Source organism: Rana temporaria, chromosome 1, assembly GCF_905171775.1.
Source record: "Rana temporaria chromosome 1, aRanTem1.1, whole genome shotgun sequence".
Taxonomy (NCBI): domain Eukaryota; kingdom Metazoa; phylum Chordata; class Amphibia; order Anura; family Ranidae; genus Rana; species Rana temporaria.
Genome location: NC_053489.1, coordinates 45,642,496 through 45,665,456, shown reverse-complemented (window position 1 = coordinate 45,665,456; position 22,961 = coordinate 45,642,496). Strand labels below are relative to the sequence as shown.

The following is a 22,961-nucleotide window of genomic DNA, read 5'->3' as shown; positions in this document are numbered from 1 at the left end:
ATAAAAATTAAGCCTGGTGTTAGGCTTTACCTAAAGGACTGTTATTTAATTATGTTCCTGTTCACACTCAGGAGCTGGAAGACACCAGGTGTTATCAGCGTGTGTTCAGGCAGTTGGCAGTCAACTTAACACTTATTATCAGACAAAAGGCTCAACATACAAAGCATTAAATCATTATTAAACTCTCCTCTTTTTTTAATATAGTGTTAACTTCCACAGGGCAAACTCACACATTAAGCTTTCTTTGCAAAATAGGACTACATGTCCAATTATGCCAAGGGCTGTCATAAGAAATTGCGTTTTATTGCTAGTCTCTCTGCCCATAGCAGGCTGTAGTTCAAAGCGTATGTGGGACTGTCCTAATAAAGTTATTGCTTGTCTCTCTACCCACAGAAGACTGTAGTTCAAATTGCATGCTTGCCTATCCAAATAAAGTTATTGCTGGTCTCTCTGCCCACGGCAAGCTGTAGTTCAAAGCACACATGTGCATATTGTAAAAGACGTATCGGTCTCTCCTCCCACAGTAGTAGAAGACCTGTGGGCACTCCAAAAAGAAGAAGAATTTGGCACGCATAGTGGCTCATCGCCCTTCTGCCAGCCCCTGTTCCGAGCCACATTCCTCTCTGAATAATGTGTCTGGGTTTCAGGCGGACTGAAGCCTGGAAAAATGATTCAAAACCTGGACTGTCCGGGTGAATTTCAGATAGGTGGCAACCCTAGTCTATCCTTTTCTTTTTTTTCCTTCTGGGTTCTCGGCCCACAGTAGCCTGCAGTTCAAATTGCATGTGTTCCTTTCCTATCAGAGTTATCACTGTTCTCTGATCTCGTAGCAGGCTGTCGTTTACATTGAATGCATGCCTGTCCTAATAGAGTTTTTGCTGGTTTCTTGGCCCCCCCTACCCCCCCCCCCCCCCCAGCAGGCTGTAATTTAAATTGCATGCATGCCTGTCCTAATAGAGTTTTTGCTGGTTTCCTGGCCTTCCCAGCAGGCTGTAGATTAAATTGCATGCGTGCCTGTCCTAATAGAGTCTGTGTTGGTTCCCCCCCCAGCAGGCTGTAGTTTAAATCGCATGCGTGCCTGTCCTAATAGAGTTTTTGCTGGTTTCTTCCCCTCCCCCCCAGCAGGCTGTAGTTTAAATCGCATGCGTAGCTGTCCTAATAGAGTTTTTGTTGGTTTCTTGCCCCCTCCCCCCAGCAGGCTGTAGTTTAAATTGCATGCGTGCCTGTCCTAATAGAGTTTTTGTTGGTTTCTTGCCCCCCCCCAGCAGGCTGTAGTTTAAATCGCATGCGTGCCTGTCCTAATAAAGTTTTTGCTGGTTTCTTGCCTTCTTGCCCCCCCCCCCCCCTCACCAGCAGGCTGTAGTTTAAATTGCATGCGTGCCTGTCCTAATAGAGTTTTTGTTGGTTTCTTCCCCCCCCCCCCCTCAGCAGGCTGTAGTTTAAATCTCATGCATGTCTGTCATGAGGCTGGGTTCACACTGGTCCGATAAACGCTCCGACATTGGGAGCTCATGTCGCATGACATGTGAAGAGCTGTCTTAACTGGTCCAACATAAGTCGGTCCGACATTGAAAATGCTCCCTGTACTACTTAGGTCCGACTTTGATCCTACTTCAGCCCATTAAATATCATTGAAGTGGGATCCAGCCTGAGGCTGGGTTCACACTATACTACACGACAGCAGTACGACTTTCATTCTACTTTGCTCTGCGACATTGGTCCTACATTGGTCCTACATCCATCCGACTTTCATGAACAGGATACTACTTTGATCTGACTTCGTGATAGTCTGACTTGTTCTTTGACCAATCAAAACAATCCCACAGTGAGATAAATTCCTTTTACTGCTGCTGTAATCACAATGTCGGATGGTAAGGACAAGGATCCTACTTTGGTCCGACTTCAATGATATTCAATGGGGCTGAAGTAGGATCAATGTCGGACCAAAGTAATACAAGGAGTGTTTTCAAAGTCGGACCGACTTGTGTCGGACCAGTTAAGACGGCTATCATAGGGAAACATTGATTTTCACTCGTAATGCGACATGAGCTCCCAATGTCAGAGCGTTTGTCGTTTGTCGGACAAGTGTGAACCCGGCCTAATAGAGTTTTTGCTGGTCTCTCCTCACAGCAGGCTGCAGTCCATGTCGAGAGCACATATGTAAGTGTGGCTACGAACCTTTATTTTCAGCCACATTACTTTTTTTTTTTAATGCTGTTGGCTTAAAATTAAAAAAAAAAATCCTGATTCTGGTGTGTTAGCTTTGTGAATTGAGCCTATATTAAGTAAAGTAAAAAAGACCTGGCCCACATAAATCTTTTAAAATGAATCCTGAACATTTATCATAATAAAAATTCTTGCATAGCCTCCCCCATGACTGGTTCTCTTCAAGGAGAAATAAAACAGAGCAGATACAAAGAAATTCCCCGCACACCACATAAAGTGACATTGCTGTGCCTACTTGCCAAATACCGGCTCGCCAAAGATATAGTGTGGTAAGCCAGAAAGCATCTTTTTTTTTTCTCTTGGATGCATTATATGTCGTGAAACAGAGACTTGGAAAGCTGAAATCCCTTGTACCAAGCTTCTTTTTTGGAAATTGAGTTGTTTTCTTGCACGGAGTTCTCTCCCAGGCATTACCTGCCGAGTCAATGAAATCCTTTGATAGAAAGCAGCCTGGAGGAACATTATGGACTGTATCTCTGTTTTGCTACAAAAATACTTTTTTTTCCCCTAAGTATGTTTTTGGAAAGTCTCCATATGTCTGGACGGCTTGAAAAATTTGCATATATATACTAAACAACTGCAAAAGTTTTAACTAAGAGGATGCTTATGCAACTGTGTAGATAATTAACTTTTTTCCTTCTTTTAATTAGCAGGCACAGCTGTTTGGTCAAGGAATGGAGGACAGGCTTCTTCGTCTCCTAGCTATGAAGGCCCTTTGCACTCACTAGTAGGTGCTTTTAAATTTAACTTTGTGACATATTAGGACAAAAGTGTCCACAGATGTGTGCAGATTTATCATCAGAAAGGGAAGGCAATGAGAAATCATTCAACTTGTATTCTGGGTCTGTATAGATGTTTCTAACTCATTCAAGATCCTAGAGCAGAGCAGCCCTACCTTTTCCATTCCTCCAGAGAAAAAGCAAAGATCAATGATAAGCGGTTCTAACAAACTTTATAGAAAATAATCACCTGCTCCTGTTCTGTAGATAATGATATAAGCCTCGCAAGCACTTCCTGAAAAAGTGTGAAGCTTGGTGCAGAGGAAAAAAAGCAACAAGCCAGTCACATGGGGCAGGGAGAATTTCGAAAAGTACAGTTGCCCCGGTTGCAAGGATGAAGGTTTATAAAGTGAGTTTTAGATAATCCTCTCTGGCTGCAGGTTAAAAAAGGAATGCAATTTTTAGCATTAACATTAAATTACAAAATGACTTGCATGGTAATTTTATATGTTGTGTAATTTTGCTGTAAAGGTTCAGCCCAAAGAGATCTAGTACATCAGTTTTCTGTAGACTCGGTTAAATCATTTATCTCTAATGGATACCAGTGCTGAGGTTTCTGTACTCAGGGCTGCTGTTAGAAATCACGGGGCCCCCGTACAGCCTACCTGTCAGGGCCCCCCTTAATTATATCAAAACAACATTTTCACACAAATAGCTGGATTCAGGTAGGCGAGCGCAACCTTGCGGCGGCGTAGCGTATCGTATTTACACTACGCCGCCGTAAGTTAGCAAGGCAAGTACTGTATTCACAAAGTACTTGCCTGCTAAGTTACGGCAGCGTAGCGTAAATGCGGCGGGCGTAAGCGCGCCTAATTCAAATTAGGCTGAGGGGTGTTTTATGTTAATATGGGTTGACCTGACGTGATTGACGTTTTTTAGGAACGGCGCATGCGCCGTCCCTGTACATATGCCAGTGTGCATTGCGGCACAGTACGCCGCAAGGACCTATTGGTTTCAACGTGGACGTAAATTACGTCCAGCCCTATTCACGGACGACTTACGCAAACGACGTAAAATTTTCAAATTTTGACGTGGGAACGACGGCCATACATAACATTACTAGTCCAGCTATTTGATTAACTATACGCCTGAAAATGCCTTACGTAAACGGCGTATTTGTCTTGCGTCGGCCGGGTGTACGTTCGTGAATCGGCGTATCTAGTGATTTACATATTCTACGCCGACCGCAATGGAAGCGCCACCTAGCGGCCAGCCTAAAAATTAAACTTTAAGATACGACGGTGTAAGACACTTACGCCGCTCGTATCTTAGCCTAATTTAAGCGTATCTGGTTACCAGAATACGCTTAAATTTGCGTTGGCGCAGATTCTGACTTAGGCCGGCGTATCTACTCTACTGGCCTAAATCTATCTGAATCTGCCTATAAATATATAAAAATCATTCTTAGCGGACAACACAGATAACAGCTGTGTGAATTAGCCCTTTTTAAAATAGTTTTTTACATTTTTGAACAAAAAACATTTTATCGTTTTTCAAAAAAGTTGAAATGTTTTAAAATCATTTTATTTTACAATTTTTACAATTTTTTTTTTTTTTTACAATTTTGTATTTTTTTTTACAATTTTTTTTTTTTTTACAAGGGATTAAAACAATACAGGGTTAAAAAAAAAAATAATTTAACGGGACAGGGAAGCTGGCAGTTGTGTCTGTGTCTCTCCCTGCAGCTGTAGCGGCTGAAAGTTGTCAGGAGGGATAGAAACCGTTTTTCAGCTGCTGCAGAGAGCCGCACAGGGCATCCTGTAATTACCCCTCCTTCCCTCTGGTGTTTGGGTTCCCCTGTGTGCCTGGACCCCCTACAGGAGGACTGGTGCCCCCCCCTATCATCAGCAGCCCTGTCTGTACTTGTGTTACCTGGTCTGAACTCAGATACAGCCTTTGCCCAGGTGATGGAATGGATTTCCCTAATGGAGTCACTTCCTTGCTGGGCACGAGTACTGCAGAAGTTCACACAATGGTGAAAGAGACATCTCACAGGTCCAACTAGCAAGATAGCAGCCTTTTAGGAAAATGTTAAGGATTCTATGGCTGGGTTCACACTACTGCGAATTGGATGCGGGTTTCTCCACATTAAATTCACATTACAAGAGATTGTGACCAACTCTCTATGGAGTCGGTTCACATATCTCTGTTGCGGCTGGGGTCCTGTGCATCTTTGGCTCCGTTTGGGGGCCAAATTCAGGCAAACATTCGGCCTTGATTTGTCCCTGAAACGGAGAACAGGGACGCACTGGACCCCTGCTTCCAGCCGCATCCGTCTTAGATGTGAACCTAGCCTTAGTGATGTTAGTGGCAGAATCACTTCTCTGACATGACCCTAAGTATAGATAAAAAAGCCCCATCATGATTTACATAGGAAGTAATGGCATTGAGAAAATACATTTGAATGAAACAAACCTATAATGAATTTGAGAACTTTTGTTCCTGCCTTTCTCAACCTTTTTACCCCAGAGGAACCCTTTTCAGGTCATGGTACATCATGATCAGAAAGGGGTAGAAAGTTTTTTAAATAAAAGAACCAATAATATGTCATACCTACCATGTTTGACACCCACATCAGATTATTTTCCAACACTCTCTTGCTCTATATGACCATATTAATCATGAGATATATAAAACAAAAAAAAAAAGCCAGAGAAGAAACCAAGACTGTAAAAATGTTAGTGACATTTGGTAGTCAGTGGAGAACTCCTTACATTGGTAGCCAGTAGGGAATTGCCTCCTTATGCCGCGTACAGACGGTCGTTTTTTGTGATGAAAAAAAACGACGTTTTAAAAAACGTCATTTAAAATGATCGTGTGTGGGCAAAACGTCGTTTTATGTCTTCAAAAAAACGACCAAAAAAAAATTCGAACATGCTCGAATTTTTTGTGTCGTTTTTCAAAACGTCGTTTTTGTTTCACAGAAATTGACCGTGTGTAGCAAAAAACGACTTTTAAAACGACGTTTTTAAACCCGCGCATGCCCAGAAGCTAGTTATGAAGCGAGCTTCAATGGAAAAAAGTGGTGAAACGTAACCTCGCTTTGCTAGAGCATTGTGAAAAAACGATGGTGTGTAGGCAACATCGTTTTTGAAAATGATGTTTCAAAAACGTCGTTTTATTTCATGATTTAAAACTTTGTTTTTTTTCATCACAAAAAACGACCGTCTGTACGCGGCATTACATTGGCGGTCAGTGAAAAAGAACTCCTTACATTGGTAGCCAGTAGGGAAATGCCTCCTTACATTGGTGGCCAGTGAAAAAATGTCCCTTTACATTGGGGGTCAGTGTAGAAGTGACCAATTACATTGGATATCAGTAAATAAATGCCCTCTTACATTGGTGGTCAGTGAAGAAATGTTCCTTTACATTGGGGATCATCGTAGAAGTCACCAATTACATTGGATATTAGTAAATAAATGTCCCCTTACATTGGTGGTCAGTGGAGAAATGACCCCCTCTGTTGGATATCAGTAAAGAAATGTCCCCTTTCATTGGTTGACTAGTGTAGACCTGACCTTTTACATTTGATATCAGTAAGAAATTGCCTCTTATATTGTGGGTCATTGAGTGTATCAGGAGATCAATTTGCTGCTGCTCAAGGAACCCTGTCAACCTCTGAAGGGGGGCCTTAATGCTGAACTTCACCCAAAAGAGGAAGTTCCGCTCTTCCTCCTCCCCCTTCTCCTTTACATTTGGCACTTTATTTTGTTTGGGGGGAATGGGTACCTGATTTTGACAGGTATCTGCTGGCCTCTGTGATCCAAGTGGAAGTTTAGCCCCCTCCTTTCTTCACAGCCTTCTGGGACACATCACAGGTCCCAGAACAATCAGAACACAGCGGGCCATTCACAAAATGCAGCGCGGGTCATGCATGTGCAATTGGAAGCCGGTTGTGAAGCCTGAAGGCTTCACTGCCATTTTTCCATGATCAAGATTCTGGCGCCTGGATCTAAAGCCGATTAAAGATTTGTCTCAGGTGAGGACATCGCTAGATCCAGGGGCAGGTAAGTGTCCATAGATCGACTTAGGTACATCCAGCCTTTCAGATAGCTAGCATAATCATAGTATAATCTAGCATAATCATTTAGTTCTGCCACCTAGGAAGGCTCCCCAACGGCAGAACACAATAGCCCTGCAGGAGGGATTCCCCCATAACACCGACTGTGTTGATGGGGGAATCAAGCGATTTTCTTTCCTTCCACCTGTGGTGGAAAGAAAGAAAATGTAATCATCTATTGCTTGCATTAGATTTCCATGTAACCTTGCTTGAGAAAGCCTGCGCTATACAAATGTCATAAAAATAAATTAGTGTTTTGTACTGTATTACAAGACAGATTTGCTTGGGGTCCTCATAAACAGTTATTTAACTGCCTCAACCCTTCAATCCCCATCCTTTGTTGCTTTTTAGAAATCTGGGCCCAGTCATCGTAGGGATCGGGAGCTGCCTTTGTTTCTGAAGAAAGTACTGTCTATATTGTCCCCAGCCAGCAATTGCAGATGAACCTTTAGAATCCAATTGTCCTTAGTAGTGGTCAGTCACATCCAACTGGACTTGTTCTGTAATGTTGACGATGCTTTGTAGCTTCTCCACGTAACATAATTAGTTTTATTAAGGCCGGCCATAGACGGAAGGAAAGAAAATTGCGCAATTCCCCATTAACACAGTCAGGCCCCGTACACACGACCGAGTTTCTCGGCAGAATTCAGCCAGAAACTCGGTCGGAGCCGTATTCTGCCGAGAAACCCGGCCGTGTGTACACTTTCAGCCGAGGAAACCGACGAGAATCTCGTTGTGCCAAATAGAGAACATGTTCTCTATTTCCTCGTTGTTCTATGAGGAAACTTGGCTCGCCGAGATCCTCGGCGGCTTCACAAGAAACTCGACGAGCAAAACGATGTGTTTTGCTCGTTGAGTTTCTCGGCCGTGTGTACGGGGCCTTAGTGTTGATGAGGGAATCCCGCCCATGGAGCCCTTGTGTTCTCTCGGCAGGGGGCAGTTGAAGCCTTCTCCTTCTGGAGCACACAGTGATAATTACAAGTGGCTATAACAGCCACAAGCAATAATCACATGTAAAATCCTACAGGTTGGTTGTATCCAAGTTGATCAATCAATCAACTTGGATACATTTGGCTTGCCCATACATGGTTCAAATCTCATCTGGTTCCTGCTGAACGAGCCAAGATTCGGACCATCTATGGCCGCTTTAGTGTAAAGAAGATACCACAGCATTTATATCCACACGAGTAGCACCGACACCTTAACGCAATCACCACAGAAGGGGAGATGTTATTGTTTAAGAACAGGATGGAAGGTGTGAAAGTTGTGGAACACCCTGTTCCACCCTAGTTCCATAATCTCATCCTGGGTGTCAGGAAGGCATCATAGGTCTTAAGGCCTCGTACACACGATAGGTTAACCAGAGGACAACGGTCTGATGGAACGTTTTCATCGGTCAAAACCGATCGTGTTTGGGCCCCATAGGTTATAACCATCGGTTAAAAAAAAGCAAACTTGCTTTAAATTTAACCGATGGATTCCTAACGATAGGTCAAAACCGATCGTTAGTAGACACAACCATCGGTTAAAAATCCACACATGCTCAGAATCAAGTCGACGCATGCTTGGAAGCATTGAACTTCGTTTTTTTCAGCACGCCATTGTGTTTTACGTCACCGCGTTCTGACACGATCGGCTATTTAACCGATGGTGTGTGGGCACGACGGACCATCAGTCAGCTTCATCGGTTAACCGATGACAACGGTCCTTCAGACTGTTTTAATCGGATGGACTGATCGTGTGTACGAGGCTTTAATCCTTCGTTTTACATGGTTGAAGGTGTGAACTATTGTCAAAACACTGGGGTAGAAATGTCAAAACTGCATTATATGTGGAAGACAGGTGGTGTCAAAGACATCTGCCACTGTTTTCTAGACATGTGCATTCGTTTTCGTTAGAATGCATTTTCGTCCGAAAATCTGTTTTTTTCGTTATCGTTTTAACAAACGATAACGAAAGTGCAAGAAACGAAAACCGAAAGATCCGACATAAAAAATGCTTTATTTTCGTTTTCGTTGCGGTAAAAATTCGATATAGAGAGATTCGACATTATAGGGAAAAGATTCGACATCATAGAGAAACGATTCGACATTATAGAGAAAAGATTCGACATTATAGAGAAAAGATTCGACACTATAGAAATAATAGATTCGACATTACAGAGAATAGATTTAGATTTATGAGAAAATAGATTTGACATTATAGAGAATAGATTCGACATGATTACTAATCATACAACATTAGAATTCTTGTAGGCGGAATATTCGAAAGATTAGACATTCCGTCGAATATTTTTTGACCATTAGACAGAAACCAACAAAGATTCGACGTTCCGGCGAATATTCTTTTGATCATTCGACAGAAACCAAGTATTATTGGATTTTCGAACGAAAGCTATTCCCCAACGAAAAACAAAATCATTTAAAACGATTTTCGGGAGTAACTAAATAAATTTATTTTCCAAACGAAAACGAAAAAACTAAACGAAATATTCCAGTCTGCACATGTCTACTGTTTTCAACATTGCAATACAAGTCCAGTTGAATGTGATTAACTAATAATCAATAAATTAGGACCTTCACATACTTTCCAACCCTCATTTTCATATACAAGTTCAAATCTGGTTTCTGTGAGACATCCAAGACCACTCCTGTTTCAGACACCTTAATGTATGGCCCACAGTTAATAGGTTTTGCATTAATATTAGATGCCACACAAGATGTAGATGTGCAGTGAGTGATTGTCCATTGTTTATTTCATTACAGCAAAGCCGAATTGAGGACAGATTGGAAAGATTAGATGATGCAATTCACGTACTACGGAACCATGCAGTGGGGCCTTCAACGGCAATGCCAGGAAGCCACAGTGACATGCACGGATTAATCGGACCATCTCACAATGGAGCCATGGGCGGCCTGGGCTCAGGATATGGAACTGGCCTCTTGTCAGCAAACAGACATTCTCTAATGGTAAGCCAGGGATGACAAGATCCTTTCTTTCGAAGTAAAACATAACTGCATATTTGGATTCATTTTGAGACGTTGAACTGTTGAAGCACAGTGGACCCCCTTCAAGTTCACATTTACTGTTGTGACATTGTTTGGCTTGTCACACATTCCTTGTATGCTCTTTTGTTTCTTCTTTAAAGTGTTACTAAACCCACAACAGTAAAACCAGTCTGTATATGCAGTAAAGCTAAATAAATGCTAAGTAAATGGCTGTTATACTCACTGTGGAATCTAAGGGGATAATCCTCTGCATTGTGTAAATAGGATGTTTGATCCTGTCTTCTCTGATCCTCCCCTACTTTCACTGTCCTCAATCCATCTGCTGATAGGACATAGCATTGGAGGCACTCTGCACATGCTCCATTTGGTGTGTATTGCTAGAAAGTTTTTTTGGGGTGGGGGTGCATGTGATTAGCACAGGGCCAATCAGCACTGTCCAGACAGTTGGAGGAGAATGAAAACTCCTCCTACAAGCTTTACCAGACACTGATAGAAGTCATAAGACTGCTATATACTGCTGATGAGAAAATATATTTTGCTGTTTATATTTACTAAAATAATTGCATTTCCATGTTCTGTATACTGTGGGAGACCAGATATAGTGAATGCAGGCTCCTGGGTTTAGTAACACTTTAACTGAAAGCAAATAAGTATGCATTCTGAGACCTTTGATTCCTGCACTCCAAAGATAAACTTACTGGGCTAGATTCAGATAGATTAGCGGATCTTTAGATCCGCGTAATCTATTTGATTTACGATCCGCCGGCGCAAATTTGAGCGGCTAGTGCAGTATTCAGAAAGCACTTACCTCGAAACATGCGTCGGCGGATCGTAATTTCCCCGGCGGAATTCAAATTCCGCGGCTAGGGGGAATGTAGTATTTAAATCAGGCACATCCCCGTGCCGATTTAAATGCGCATGCGCCGTCCGCGAATTTTCCCGGCGTGCATTGCTCCCAATGACGTCGCTAGGACATCATTGGTTTCGGTGTGAACGTAAATTCCGTCCATCCGTATTCGCGACCGACTTATGCAAACGACGTAAAAATTCAAAACTCGGCGCGGGAACGACGGCCATACTTAACATTGGATACGCCGCATATAGCAGGGGTAAGTATACGCCGGAAAAAGCCGAACGCAAACGACGTAAAAAAAAAGCGACGGGCGGGCGTTCACTTCTGAATCGGAGGATCTCCTCATTTGCATATTTGTCGCGTATACAAATGGAAGCGCCACCTAGCGGCCATCGGGAGATTGCAGCCTAAGATCCGATGGTGTAAGTCAATTACACCTGTCGGATCTAAGGGAGATCTATGCGTAACTGATTCTTATGAATCAGTCGCATAGATCCGACCGTCGGATCTCAGCGATACGACGGCGTATCAGGAGATACGCCGTCGTATCTCTATCTGAATCTCCCCCACTGTCTTAAAGGGGTTGTAAAGGTTCATTTTTTATTTTCTAAATAGGTTCCTTTAAGCTAGTGCATTGTTGGTTCACTTACCTTTTCCTTCGATTTCCCTTCAAAATCTTTGACTGAATTTCTCACTCCTGTTTCTCCTCAGTAAGCTTGCCCCCATCATCCGAGCCGTTCTGGCTGGGGGTTAGTCAGCGTGCTCGCCCCCTCCCTTGGGACTACATCCCTTTCTGACTAACCCCCAGCCAGAATGGCTCGGATGATGGGGGCAAGCTTACCGAGGAGGAACAGGAGTTGAGAAATTCAGACAAAGAAAAAAAACATTTAGAAGGGAAATCGAAGGAAAAGGTAAGTGAACCAACAATGCACTAGCTTTAAAGGAACCTATTTAGAAAATAAAAAAACAAACCTTTACAACCCCTTTAAATTGCTATGCAGTGTCAGATATTCCTCTATGTATAGATTTGTATTTGCAATCATAGGTTCTAGCAATATATATTGTTTTTTGGGTTTGCCAACACTTAAGCCAAAGAGCAAAATAATAAGAACAACGTATCAATAATCAGACATTTCTAGAGACAGGAGGTCTATAATATCAGGTAAAGGCTCCTTGTATTAGAGGTGGGGTTTTCACACTACAGAGGTTGATTGTTGTTGGTGTTGGATTACTTGGAATGAACTTTTGAAGATTTTTTTCACAGACTTTACTCATTCATGTGGACTTTATTTATGTCACTGATTCACATTTAAAGCGGGAGTTCACCCATAAAAAAATGTTTACCCTTAGATTGATGCTCATTTTGTCTAGGGGAATCGGCTAGTTGTTTTAAAATCGAAGCTGTACTTACCGTTGTAGAGAGCGATCTTCTCCGCCGCTTCCGGGTATGGTCTTCGGGACTGGGCGTTCCTATTTTGATTGACAGTCTTCCGACAGGCTTCCGACGGTCGCATCCATCGCGTCACGAGTAGCCGAAAGAAGCCGAACGTCGGTGCGGCTCTATACTGCGCCTGCGCACCGACGTTCGGCTACTTTCGGAAAATTGTGACGCGATGGATGCGACCGTCGGAAGCCTGTCGGAAGACTGTCAATCAAAATAGGAACGCCCAGTCCCGAAGACAATACCGAAAGCGGCGGAGAAGATCGCTTTCTAAAATGGTAAGTACAGCTTCGATTTTAAAACAACTAGCCAATTCCCCTAGACAAAATGAGCAGGAATCTAAGGTTAAAATTTTTTATTTCCGGGTGAACCTCCACTTTAATACTGTTCTATATGGTATAAGCGCAGCTCTGATTTTGTTTATGCTTCAAACATATACAAAATACCTTAATAAATTGTTCGCTTGTGTATACTGTTTAGTCTCAGAACCCCCCCCCCACTTTATTCTCCAATAAATACATGGGAACTTCTAAATCTTCATCTCATAGCACTTAAAAAGTTGAAGATAGATGAGGTCCCTCTCTCGTGTAGCTGCTTGTTCTTTCCAAACGTATTATTTATTTGCTTAAGAAATTACCAGGCGCACCTGACGTCTCAAATTTATTATGCTTTTTTTGTGTCCTTGAAAAACCTAAGAACACAGAGTTAGAAAAGCAAAAACTTGGAAAATAAAAGTATTGAGCAGGTTCATCTCTCTGTGCCATCAGAACTACTGCCATGTATGAGAATGTGACGGGTAGGGTGACCACATGTCCTGGATTGCCCGGGACTGTCCCGCATTTTGCAGGTCTGTCCCGGGCACATTTATTCCAGGACAATACAGTGTCCCGGAATGAAACTGACACAGACACCCCCTGGGCCAATCTGATGCCCCCAAAAAAGGCAGCCACATCACCACTTTACTCACTGACAGTACTTGTCCTGGCCGGGAATGCCTGTGAACGCCCCCTGTGTGTGATTGGAGAAATCATAAATCCCGCCTCTTGTGTCCAATCACTGTGCTGTGATTCATTACAGCATAAGCTGATTTTTGGGAAGGGAAGGGAATGGTAGTTTGGAAATGTGGTCACCGTAGTAACGGGAGAATGGAAGAATTACAGATATCTCTGCTTTCTGCGCCAATATAAATGAATAGAAAGATAGATAGATACATTAGAGTGATTTCAGACCTGACTTGTGAAAGTAAATGAATTTGGAAGAGTAAAAAACAAAAGAAGAGTAACATCAATTTTGAAGCTGGCCTTTGAACACGTTGATAAGTTCCACACCACACATTGTGGAAAGAAGCAAGAAAAAAAAACAGGGGGGGGGTAAAAAAAACGGGAACACAGAGGATATGGTAATTTTTTCCACATTGCCGTCATCAGCTCTTGAAACAGTCTATAAGTTTTCTGTCTTCACCCATCTGCAGTGAATAAAGCAGCAGTAGGAGGTATACCGTGGAAGTAAATTCCAAAGCAGATTCAGCCAGAGTATTTTTCTAGGGATAATTCAATGTAATACACACTGTTGCGGTCCAGAAATGGAATATTTGAGTTCTGAATGGACACCGGCTGAATCACGCACCTACTTCATATACCTTCTGGAGGCTCTTACTGCACAAATTCCTGGCCGTACTTTGGGCCAGATTCAGGTAGAAGTGCGACGGCGTAACGTATCGTAGATACATTACACCGCTGCAAGTTTTCATCGCAAGTGCCTGATTCACAAAGCACTTGTGATGAAAACTACGCCGGCGGCCTCCGGCGTAAGCCTGCATAATTTAAATGGGCGTGTGCTCCGTTTCGTAACTCCCGCCGTGCTTTGCGCGAAGTGACGTCATTTTTTCGAACGGCGACGCACGTAGCGTACTTCCGTATTCCCGGACGTGTTACGCAAACGACGTGAAATTTTAAATTTCGACGCGGGAACGACGGCCATACTTTAGACAGCAATACGTTTGCTGACTAAAGTTAAGGCACCCAAAACGACGACTAACTTTGCGACGGGAAACTAGACTAGCGGCGACGTAGCAAACGCGAAAAACCGTCGTGGATCGCCGTAACTCCTAATTTGCATACCCGACGCTGGTTTACGATGCAAACTCCCCCCAGCGGCGGCCGCGGTATTGCATCCTAAGATCCGACAGTGTAAAACAATTACACCTGTCGGATCTTAGGGATATCTATGTGTAACTGATTCTATGAATCAGTCGCATAGATACTCTGAGAGATACGACGGAGTATCTGAGATACTCCGTCGTATCCCTGCTGTGAATCTGGGCCCTTGTTTCTGGGCCTCCCCCTTACAAAATGCCTTAACAAAGTCATTACCTTCAGGGATCTGAATCCCCCCTGTCTACCTTATAGAGATACAATTGGGGAATAGTGACAGTTACTGCAGCAGGTGGGTGGAGCTGGGAACCCTGGAGGATTTATCTTGCTTTTGGACCCTCACAGACAGACTGTATAGGAAGCCTTATGCCATTCAGCTTGCTTGCAAAAGCAGCTCTGGACTAAATCCAGATAATGGAAATATGTAACCTTTATCATTTCAATATAAATCTTTAGTTATAAGCATATTTGTCACATAGTTTATTGTGTGAATGTCCTTTTAAAAATGTTCTTTAAAATGAAACTATAGTTACTTGCAGTTTTAGCTAGAGTGGGAAGGGTTACAACTTCTGATAGGATTACATTTCTGTTTCTGTCCGTATTGGAGACGTTTTTTTGAATTTCCTGTTCCCAGAGATACATCAGGACGTAAATTGAAACCTCCTCAAAATGAGGGTAAATCCCAACTCTGACAGTCATCATTGGAAGTGTTCCCATTGGAAGATTTGTCACTGGAACAAGGGACCCGTATGAACATTTTCCCTTGGCACCAGAACAAGTATTCCCATTGGAAGGGTTCTTGTGGTCACCAGATCAAGTGTCCCCCATTGGAAAATTTCCCCTCAACACTAGAACAAGTGTTCCCATTGGAAAGTTTCCTTTTGTCACCATAACAAGTGCCTCAATTTGACGATTTTTCCCTGTCACTGGAGCAAGTGTTTCCATTGGAAGGTTCCCTCTTGTCACCATAACAAGTGTGCCCATTGGATGATTTCTCCTTGTAACTGGAACAAGTGTTCACATTGTAAGGTCTCTTCTTGCCACCATAACAAGTGTTCCCATTGGATGATTTCTCCTTTAACTGGAACAAGTGTTCCCATTGTAAGGTTCCCTCTTGCCACCATAACAAGTTTTCCCATTGGACAATTTCTCCTTGTCACTGGAACAAGTGTTCCCATTGGAGGATTTCTACTTGTTACTGGAAAAAGTGTTCCCATTGGAAGGTTTCCTCTTGTCACCATAACAAGTTTCCCCATTTGATGATTTATCCTTGTTACTGGAAAAAGTGTTCCCATTGGAAGGTTTCCTCTTGCCACCATAACAAGTGTTCCCATTGTTCGATTTGTCCTTTTTACTGGAACAAGTGTTCCCATTGGAGGATTTCTACTTGTTACCAGAAAAAGTGTTCGCATTGGAAGGTTTGCTCTTATCACCATAACAAGTGTCCCCATTGGATGATTTCTCCTTGTTACTGGAACAAGTGTTTCCATTGGAAGGTTTCCTCTAGTCACCATAACAAGTGTCCCCATTGGATGATTTCTCCTTGTCACAGGAACAAGTGTTTCCATTGGAAGGTTCCTGTTGTCACCATAACAAGTGACCCCTTTGAACAATTTCTTCTTGTCACTGGAACAAGTGTTCCCATTGGAAGGTTTCCTCTGGTCTTCCTAAAAAGTGTCCCCATTGGACGATTTCTCCTTATCACTGGAACAAGTGTTCCCATTGGAAGGTTTCCCATTATCACCGAAACAGATGTACGCATTGGAAGATTTACCCTCTTTACTGGAACAAATGTCCTCATTAAGGTTCCCTCTCTTCACCGGAATAAGGGTCCCTATTGGAAGATTTCCTCTTCTGTTTTGACAATCTTAACATTTTGAATTTTTCTCGCATTCTCCCCCTTTGATAAAGACCAGAAGTGACAAAATCCTCTGCATTGGTGACACAGGCAGATGTTCTTTCCCAAACTAATAAAATAAGAATTTAGGGCCAGATTCACAACCAGCGGGCGCAACTTAACTTTTCCGATTTAAGTTACACCGCCGCAATTTTTCTGCCTAAGTGCCCGATCCACAAAGCATTTACCTGGAAATTTGCAGCGGTGTAACTTAAATCCGTCCGGCGCAAGGCGGGCCCAATCGAATGGGGCAAATCCCATTTAAATTAGGCACGCTCCCACGCCGGACGTACTGCGCATGCTCCGTCGGGTAAATTACCCGACGTGCATTGCGCTAACTGACGTCGCACCGACGTCATTTGCTTAGACGTTAACGTAAATGGCGTCCAGTGCCATTCACGGACGTCTTACGCAAACGACGTTGATGTTTAAATTTCGACGCGGGAACGACGGCCATACTTAACATGGCTTAAGACAACTAGGGCTAAGCCCTAGTTTTACTCGGCGTAACTCGACGGAAACGACGTAGAGTTAGATCGACGGGCCGTTCGTAACGTTCGGGGATCGCCGTAAGTCTTCATTTGCATATTCTATGCCGGCCGCAATGGCCTCGCCATCTAGCGTCCGGCCTAGAATTGCATCCTTAAGATCCGACAGTGTAATTCAATTACACCTGTCGGATCTTAGGGCTAGCTATGCGTAACTGATTCTATGAATCAGCCGCATAGTTAGAAACAGAGATACGACGGCGTATCAGTAGATACGCCGTCGTATCTCGTTTGTGAATCTGGCCCTTACTTAGTATTTGATTTAAACTAAAGCAGAACTCTAGGGAACAACTATGCAAATAGGGGTGGTTTTACCTGCTCAAGAACTTGTATTTTTGGACATCTACTTCTGGGATTAACATTGTTTTGGTTTTTCTCTTCTGCAGCGAAGTGACATATAAAGGTCTTTTCTCTCCCCAGCCTGAGACTGGGCAGGCAAAGGACAAGCAGATGACTAATGAGTTCATCCCTTTGTCACTTTGCTATATGCTCCTATAAGCATGAATTTTGTTAGCACATGAGTACTTCAGCACAACTGATTGGCTCCTTCTGCTGCTTCTTCTGCTAGTCTGAAGTCTGCTGTTCAGGGCATCAGGCCAGTGCAAGAGTCTGATACCATGTCAAATTCCATTACTTACACTGCTTGCATTTAAAAAATAAATGTAATGATGTATGAATGAATACAGAGGTGAATAAATGTGTGTCTTTTATACTGTATCTGCGTAGAGCTCAGTTTTAATGACTATCTGTCATGAATTCAGGCCTGAGTTTGTAAAAATTATGCTGCATGTATATAAATTTCAAATGACCTGTTTCTGGAAAATTTTATTCTACATGTTCCCAGCTATGGAGGTCTGTTCCACACCATCAACACCTCCCAACATTATATAACCTCTGCTAGGCTTTTGCTTTTTACATTTGTTTGCTTTTAGTGGCCCCTTGCCGGGAACGTTTCCACATATAATACGTCCGTTTCGTCCAAGTCAAATGAAGTCATGGAATAGCTTGTCTTGTAGGACGTAGAGTCAAAGCTAATGAAGTCATTTACCACTGCCATATGTTGTTTTATTTTTTATTTTTTGTAAATGCTCATTTAAATCCTTCTCAAACCTCTGTTTGAGAAAACTTTAGATGTGGATATTTACCACGAACCTGTCACTTCCAAAGCAAGACAAAACCCTCATACATTCTTGGCAGTAGCCCCTGAACCTAGCAGTCTCTTTGGCATCATACAGTGCAATGTACCTTTTCTTTGGTCTCCTTTGTCATGTGCATTGCATTTTGGCATGCAAGAGCTCCTAGAACCTTAGTTAAAATGTTCACAGATTTAGGGGATTCCTGGAGAAACTTATTTCATCAAATAAAAATGTGGTGGCCTTGACCTTGTTTAAATCAATGTTTAATAACCAAGAGATCAGAAGCTGCTAAGGAACGTCATGCATCAAGATGATTTTTGGATGATCTTTGCTACACTATATGGACTAAGGGTTTGTCTACACCTGTCAGTCACACTTGAACAGCTTGTTGGACATCCCATTCCAAAATTATGGGAATTAATATGGAGTGGAAAGCCTTCAGGGAAGTATTTCAGCATCACTTTGGAGTGTCTCTGTGGGAATTTGTACCTATTCAATTATAAAAACACCTGTAAGGTCGGTTACTGATGTTAGACCTTGCTCTTAGGCCGCATACACACGGTCGATCAAAACCGATGGAAACGGACTGAAGGACCTTTTCATCGGTCCAAACCGACCGTGTGTGGGCCCTATCGGTCAGTTATCCTTCGGTCCAAAAATTTAGAACTTGCTTTAAAATTCAACCGATGGACGCCTAACCGATAGGTCAAAACCGATGGTTAGTACGCAAAAGCATCAGTTGAAAACCCATGCATGCTCAGAATTAAGTCAACGCATGCTCGGAAGCATTGAACTTAAATTTTCTCTGCACGTCGTTGTGTTTTACGTCACCGCGTTGGACTCGATCGTTTTTTTTAACTGATGGTGTGTAGGCACATCAGACCATCAGTCAGTTTCATCGGTTGACCGATGACAACAGTCCTTCGGACCGTTCTCATCGGATGGACTGATCGTGTGTACAGGGCTTTAGACCTGGTGTTCGGTAGGGTTGAGGTTAAGGTTTTGCGCAGGCCATTCTTTTTCCTCCACACCAAACTCATGAAACCTGATGTTGGAAAAGAAAAGCTGTCTCGCAATGGACATTGTAGTTCTTCTCAATGGTGTTGATTTGAGTTGCGGTCAGGGTTCTGTTCAGGACACTTTAAATCCTTCCACACAAACTCAATGTCTGTCTGATTTAATGATTTACTGATCACCCTTTTTTTTTCTATTTCTTTTTATTCACACTATAGAGAACACAACAAGGCCTGTCAAAGCCCTGCATGTAATAAAAGGTGTTCTGTAGGAACAGTTGCTTACTTATTATGACAGCCAGTTAGCATCCATCAGTAATTTCCAAAGTCCACATTTGAGTATACAAACTTTCTGTTATTTATTTTATTACAGATATTTATATAGTGCCAAAAATGTACACAGAACTTTATATACTGTAATGTACATTTACATCAGTCCTTACCCTTGAGTAGCTTATAGTCTAATGCTGGCCATACACTACACGAAAAATCGCCTGAACGAACTTTCGAAAAATGAAAGTTTTTTCGTGAGCGCAAATCATGTAATGACTGATAAATCGTTCAGTGGACATAAAAAAAAAAAAAATGGTTATTTTTTTTTTACATATACCTAGTGCAGAAAGTTTGGAGGGGAAACACATTAACCTTCCGTTTTATCGTTCATTCGGCAGAACATTTCCAAACTTGTTCTTCGTTTTTTGGGGTCAAAAATGTCCCAACGATTATCGATTTTGTGCCCATTAACTGTTCGAAAAACGAAAGATCTTTCTTAACGACCGAATGTCGGCCAAATTTTCATATAGTGTATGGCCAGCATAAGCCAGTGGTCATCAACCCTGTCCTCAGGGCCCACTAACAGGCCAGGTTTGCAAGATAACTGAAATACATCACAGGTGATATTATTTGCTGCTCAGTGATTGCAGTATTCTATTCTGCATCTCCCCAAGGTAATACATAAAACCTGGCATGTTAGAGGGCCCTGAGGACAGGGTTGATGACCACTGGTCTAAGGTCCCTCTCTCACATGCATATATAAACATATTAGAGCCAAATAACCTGTCAGCACATCAAGAGGTGTGGGAGGAAACCCACTTAAATGCCGCGTACACGCGATCGGACATTCCGACAACAAAACTGTGGATTTTTTTCCGACGGAATGGTGGCTCAAACTTGTGTTGCATATACATGGTCACACAAATGTTGTCAGAAACTCTAAACGTTAAAGCGGAGCTCCGCCGTTAAAAAAATATTAAAAGCCAGCAGCTACAAATACTGCAGCTGCTGACTTTTAATATATGGACACTTACCTGCCCAGGAGTCCAGCGACGTCTGCAGCAGGAAGATGAGCAATCGCTCGTCTATCTGTTGCCCCCACCGCCATCCTCGGTTCCCTATGGCGCATGTGCGATTCGAGCTGCGCCGTCCTCACTGGTCCCCATTGTGTTTAGGGAGCCGAGTGTTTCCCAGAACACAACGGGCGGGTGCAGGAAGTGACGAACTACCCGCAGAATACCCACAGGAGGACTCCAGGAAGTGGGTGCAAATACCTGTCTTAGACAGGTATCTGCACCCCCTCCCCCTGAAAGGTGTCAAATGTGACACCGGAGGGGGGAGGGTTTCCGATGAGCGGAAGTTCGCGGTGACGTGGCGGTGACGGTGACGCGACGACGTGCGCAAACCAGGAAGTTCAATGCTTCCACGCATTCGTCTAATCAATTTGACGCATTCGCGGGATTTCGGTCCGCTGGTTAGACGTAATAACCAGCGGACATGTCTGATTAGGCGTATTAACCATCGGACATGTCCGACGGACATGTTTCCAGCGGACAAGTTTCTAAGCATGCTTAGAAACTTTTGTCCGCTGGAAACCTGTCCGCTAGGCCATACACACGGTCGGACATGTCCGCGGAAACTGGTCTGCGGACCAGTTTCAGCGGACATGTCTCCTCGTGTGTACGGGGCCTAAGGCTTTTTAACGTTGCTCCTGCTATTAGGTGGCACAGCCAATGTTAAGTATGGACGTCGTTCCCGCTTCGAAATTTGAATTTTTTGCGTCGTTTGCGTAAGTCGTTCGCGAATAGGGCTGGACGTAATTTACGTTCACGTCGAAAACCAATGACGTCCTTGCGACGTCATTTGGAGCAATGCACACTGGGATATGTACACGGACGGCGCATGCGCCGTTCGTAAAACACGTCAATCACGTCAGGTCATCACATATTAGCATAAAACACGCCCCCCCTTCCACATTTGAATTACGCGGGCTTACGCCGGCCCCATTTACGCTACACCGCCGCAACTTACGGAGCAAGTGCTTTGTGAATACTGCACTTGCTCCTGTAAGTTGCGGCGGCGTAGCGTAAATACGATACGCTGCGCCGCCGTAAGAAGGGGCGCAGCTACCTGAATCTAGCCCAATAAGTCCTACCACTGTGCTGCCCACATGTTCATGCATTAGTCCCAATGTGTTTGATCTTTTCCTCCTCTACACCCACATATATCAAAATTGGGTCAATTCTATTACATCAGAAGAGCAATTATTGCTTTCTTGTGAACTATTCATCTGCAATATTCTGATGAGGAGGAATGGACATCCAAAGGTCTTCATTTTCTTTATATTCTTACACATGTGCCTGTTACAAGCAAGAGGCCCCCCAAAACATAGGGAAAGTTATTTTACTGAATGGCATCAAGACTTTCTTATGTGGCCAGTTATAGGATGCAATTTTCTTTTAACTGTATGCACAATCATTCCTTACAAAAATAAACAATTCCCAAAGACGATCCATTTCATATACTAAATTGAGCATTCAGCGTGATTTTCCAGTTTATATATGTTTCTCTCCCTATTTTGTTCACTTCCTTTATGCATTTAATGAATCCTTCAGTGGAGGAGAAAAAAAAGTGACTTGAAGCTAATGAAGAATTGTTGTCTGCGGGTTACCCCCCTCCCCCAGTCTACCCTGATTCTTGTTTCCCCTGTAGTCCTGATCGGAAACAGCTGGCTTTTGTTTAAAAAGCTGTTTTGTGAAAAAAAAAAAAAGTCTAAATCTCAAGAAGCAGAGCTGAGGTCATCAGTAAAGCAGGTGCTGAGGAACAGACTGGAATGCAGCGAGCGCAGCTTAATAGGGAACGTTCACAGGCTCCCAGCAATGTAGACTGCAGCATAGAGGGGAAGATGTATTGACCCTTAGGGCCCTTTCAGACGTCCGCTCCGTTCGTCCGCTTATTACAAGTCCGTTTACGGACTTGTAATGGTTCCCTATGGGATCGCGTCCGTTAGCGGATGGAGCATCCGCTAACGTCCGCGACCATCCGCGTCCGTCAGGATCCGCTTTTGCGGACGGAAGAAAACCCTATTTTTCCGGTCCGTCTGCATCCGATTCCCCATAGGGGAGAGCGGAGGAGAGACAGGGCGGTCTCTGCACAGTGTGCGGGGACCGCCCTATCCGCCGACAGCTCAGCGGGGATTACGGATGATCCCTGCTGAGCTATTGCGGACAGACGGAGCGGACACAAAAACGGTCCGCTCCGTGTCAAAGAGGCCTTAGGGTCCTTTCACACGTGCGGACCGTTTTTTAGGCCCCTTTCACATTGGGGCGTTTTTCATGCGGTACAGCGCTAAAAATGCCCTGTAGTGTTTAATGTGAAAGCCCAAAGGCTTTCACATTGAAGCGGTGCGCTAGCAGGAGCGCTCCAAAAGTCCTGCTAGCCGCATCTTTACCGCGGTATAGGAGCGGTGTGTTCACCGCTCCTATACCGCGCCTTCCCATTGAAATCAATTGGAAAGCGCGGTAATACCGGGCGGTATTGAACCCTTTTTCGGCCGCTAGCGGGGGTTAAAACC

The 22,961-nt window shown here is 43.4% G+C and overlaps 1 protein-coding gene across 15 annotated transcripts in view; it reads left to right on the top strand.

Moving 5' to 3' along the window:
- The window catches only part of TCF4 (transcription factor 4), a 627,840-nt gene that overhangs the window by 558,660 nt on the left and 46,219 nt on the right, over window positions 1–22,961 (top strand). For all 15 annotated transcript variants that reach the window (XM_040337356.1, XM_040337391.1, XM_040337364.1 and 12 more), the window contains 2 exons: window positions 2,877–2,953; window positions 9,831–10,034. In XM_040337356.1, coding sequence (XP_040193290.1) covers window positions 2,877–2,953; window positions 9,831–10,034 — 281 coding nt within the window. The remainder of the gene's footprint in view (window positions 1–2,876; window positions 2,954–9,830; window positions 10,035–22,961) is intronic.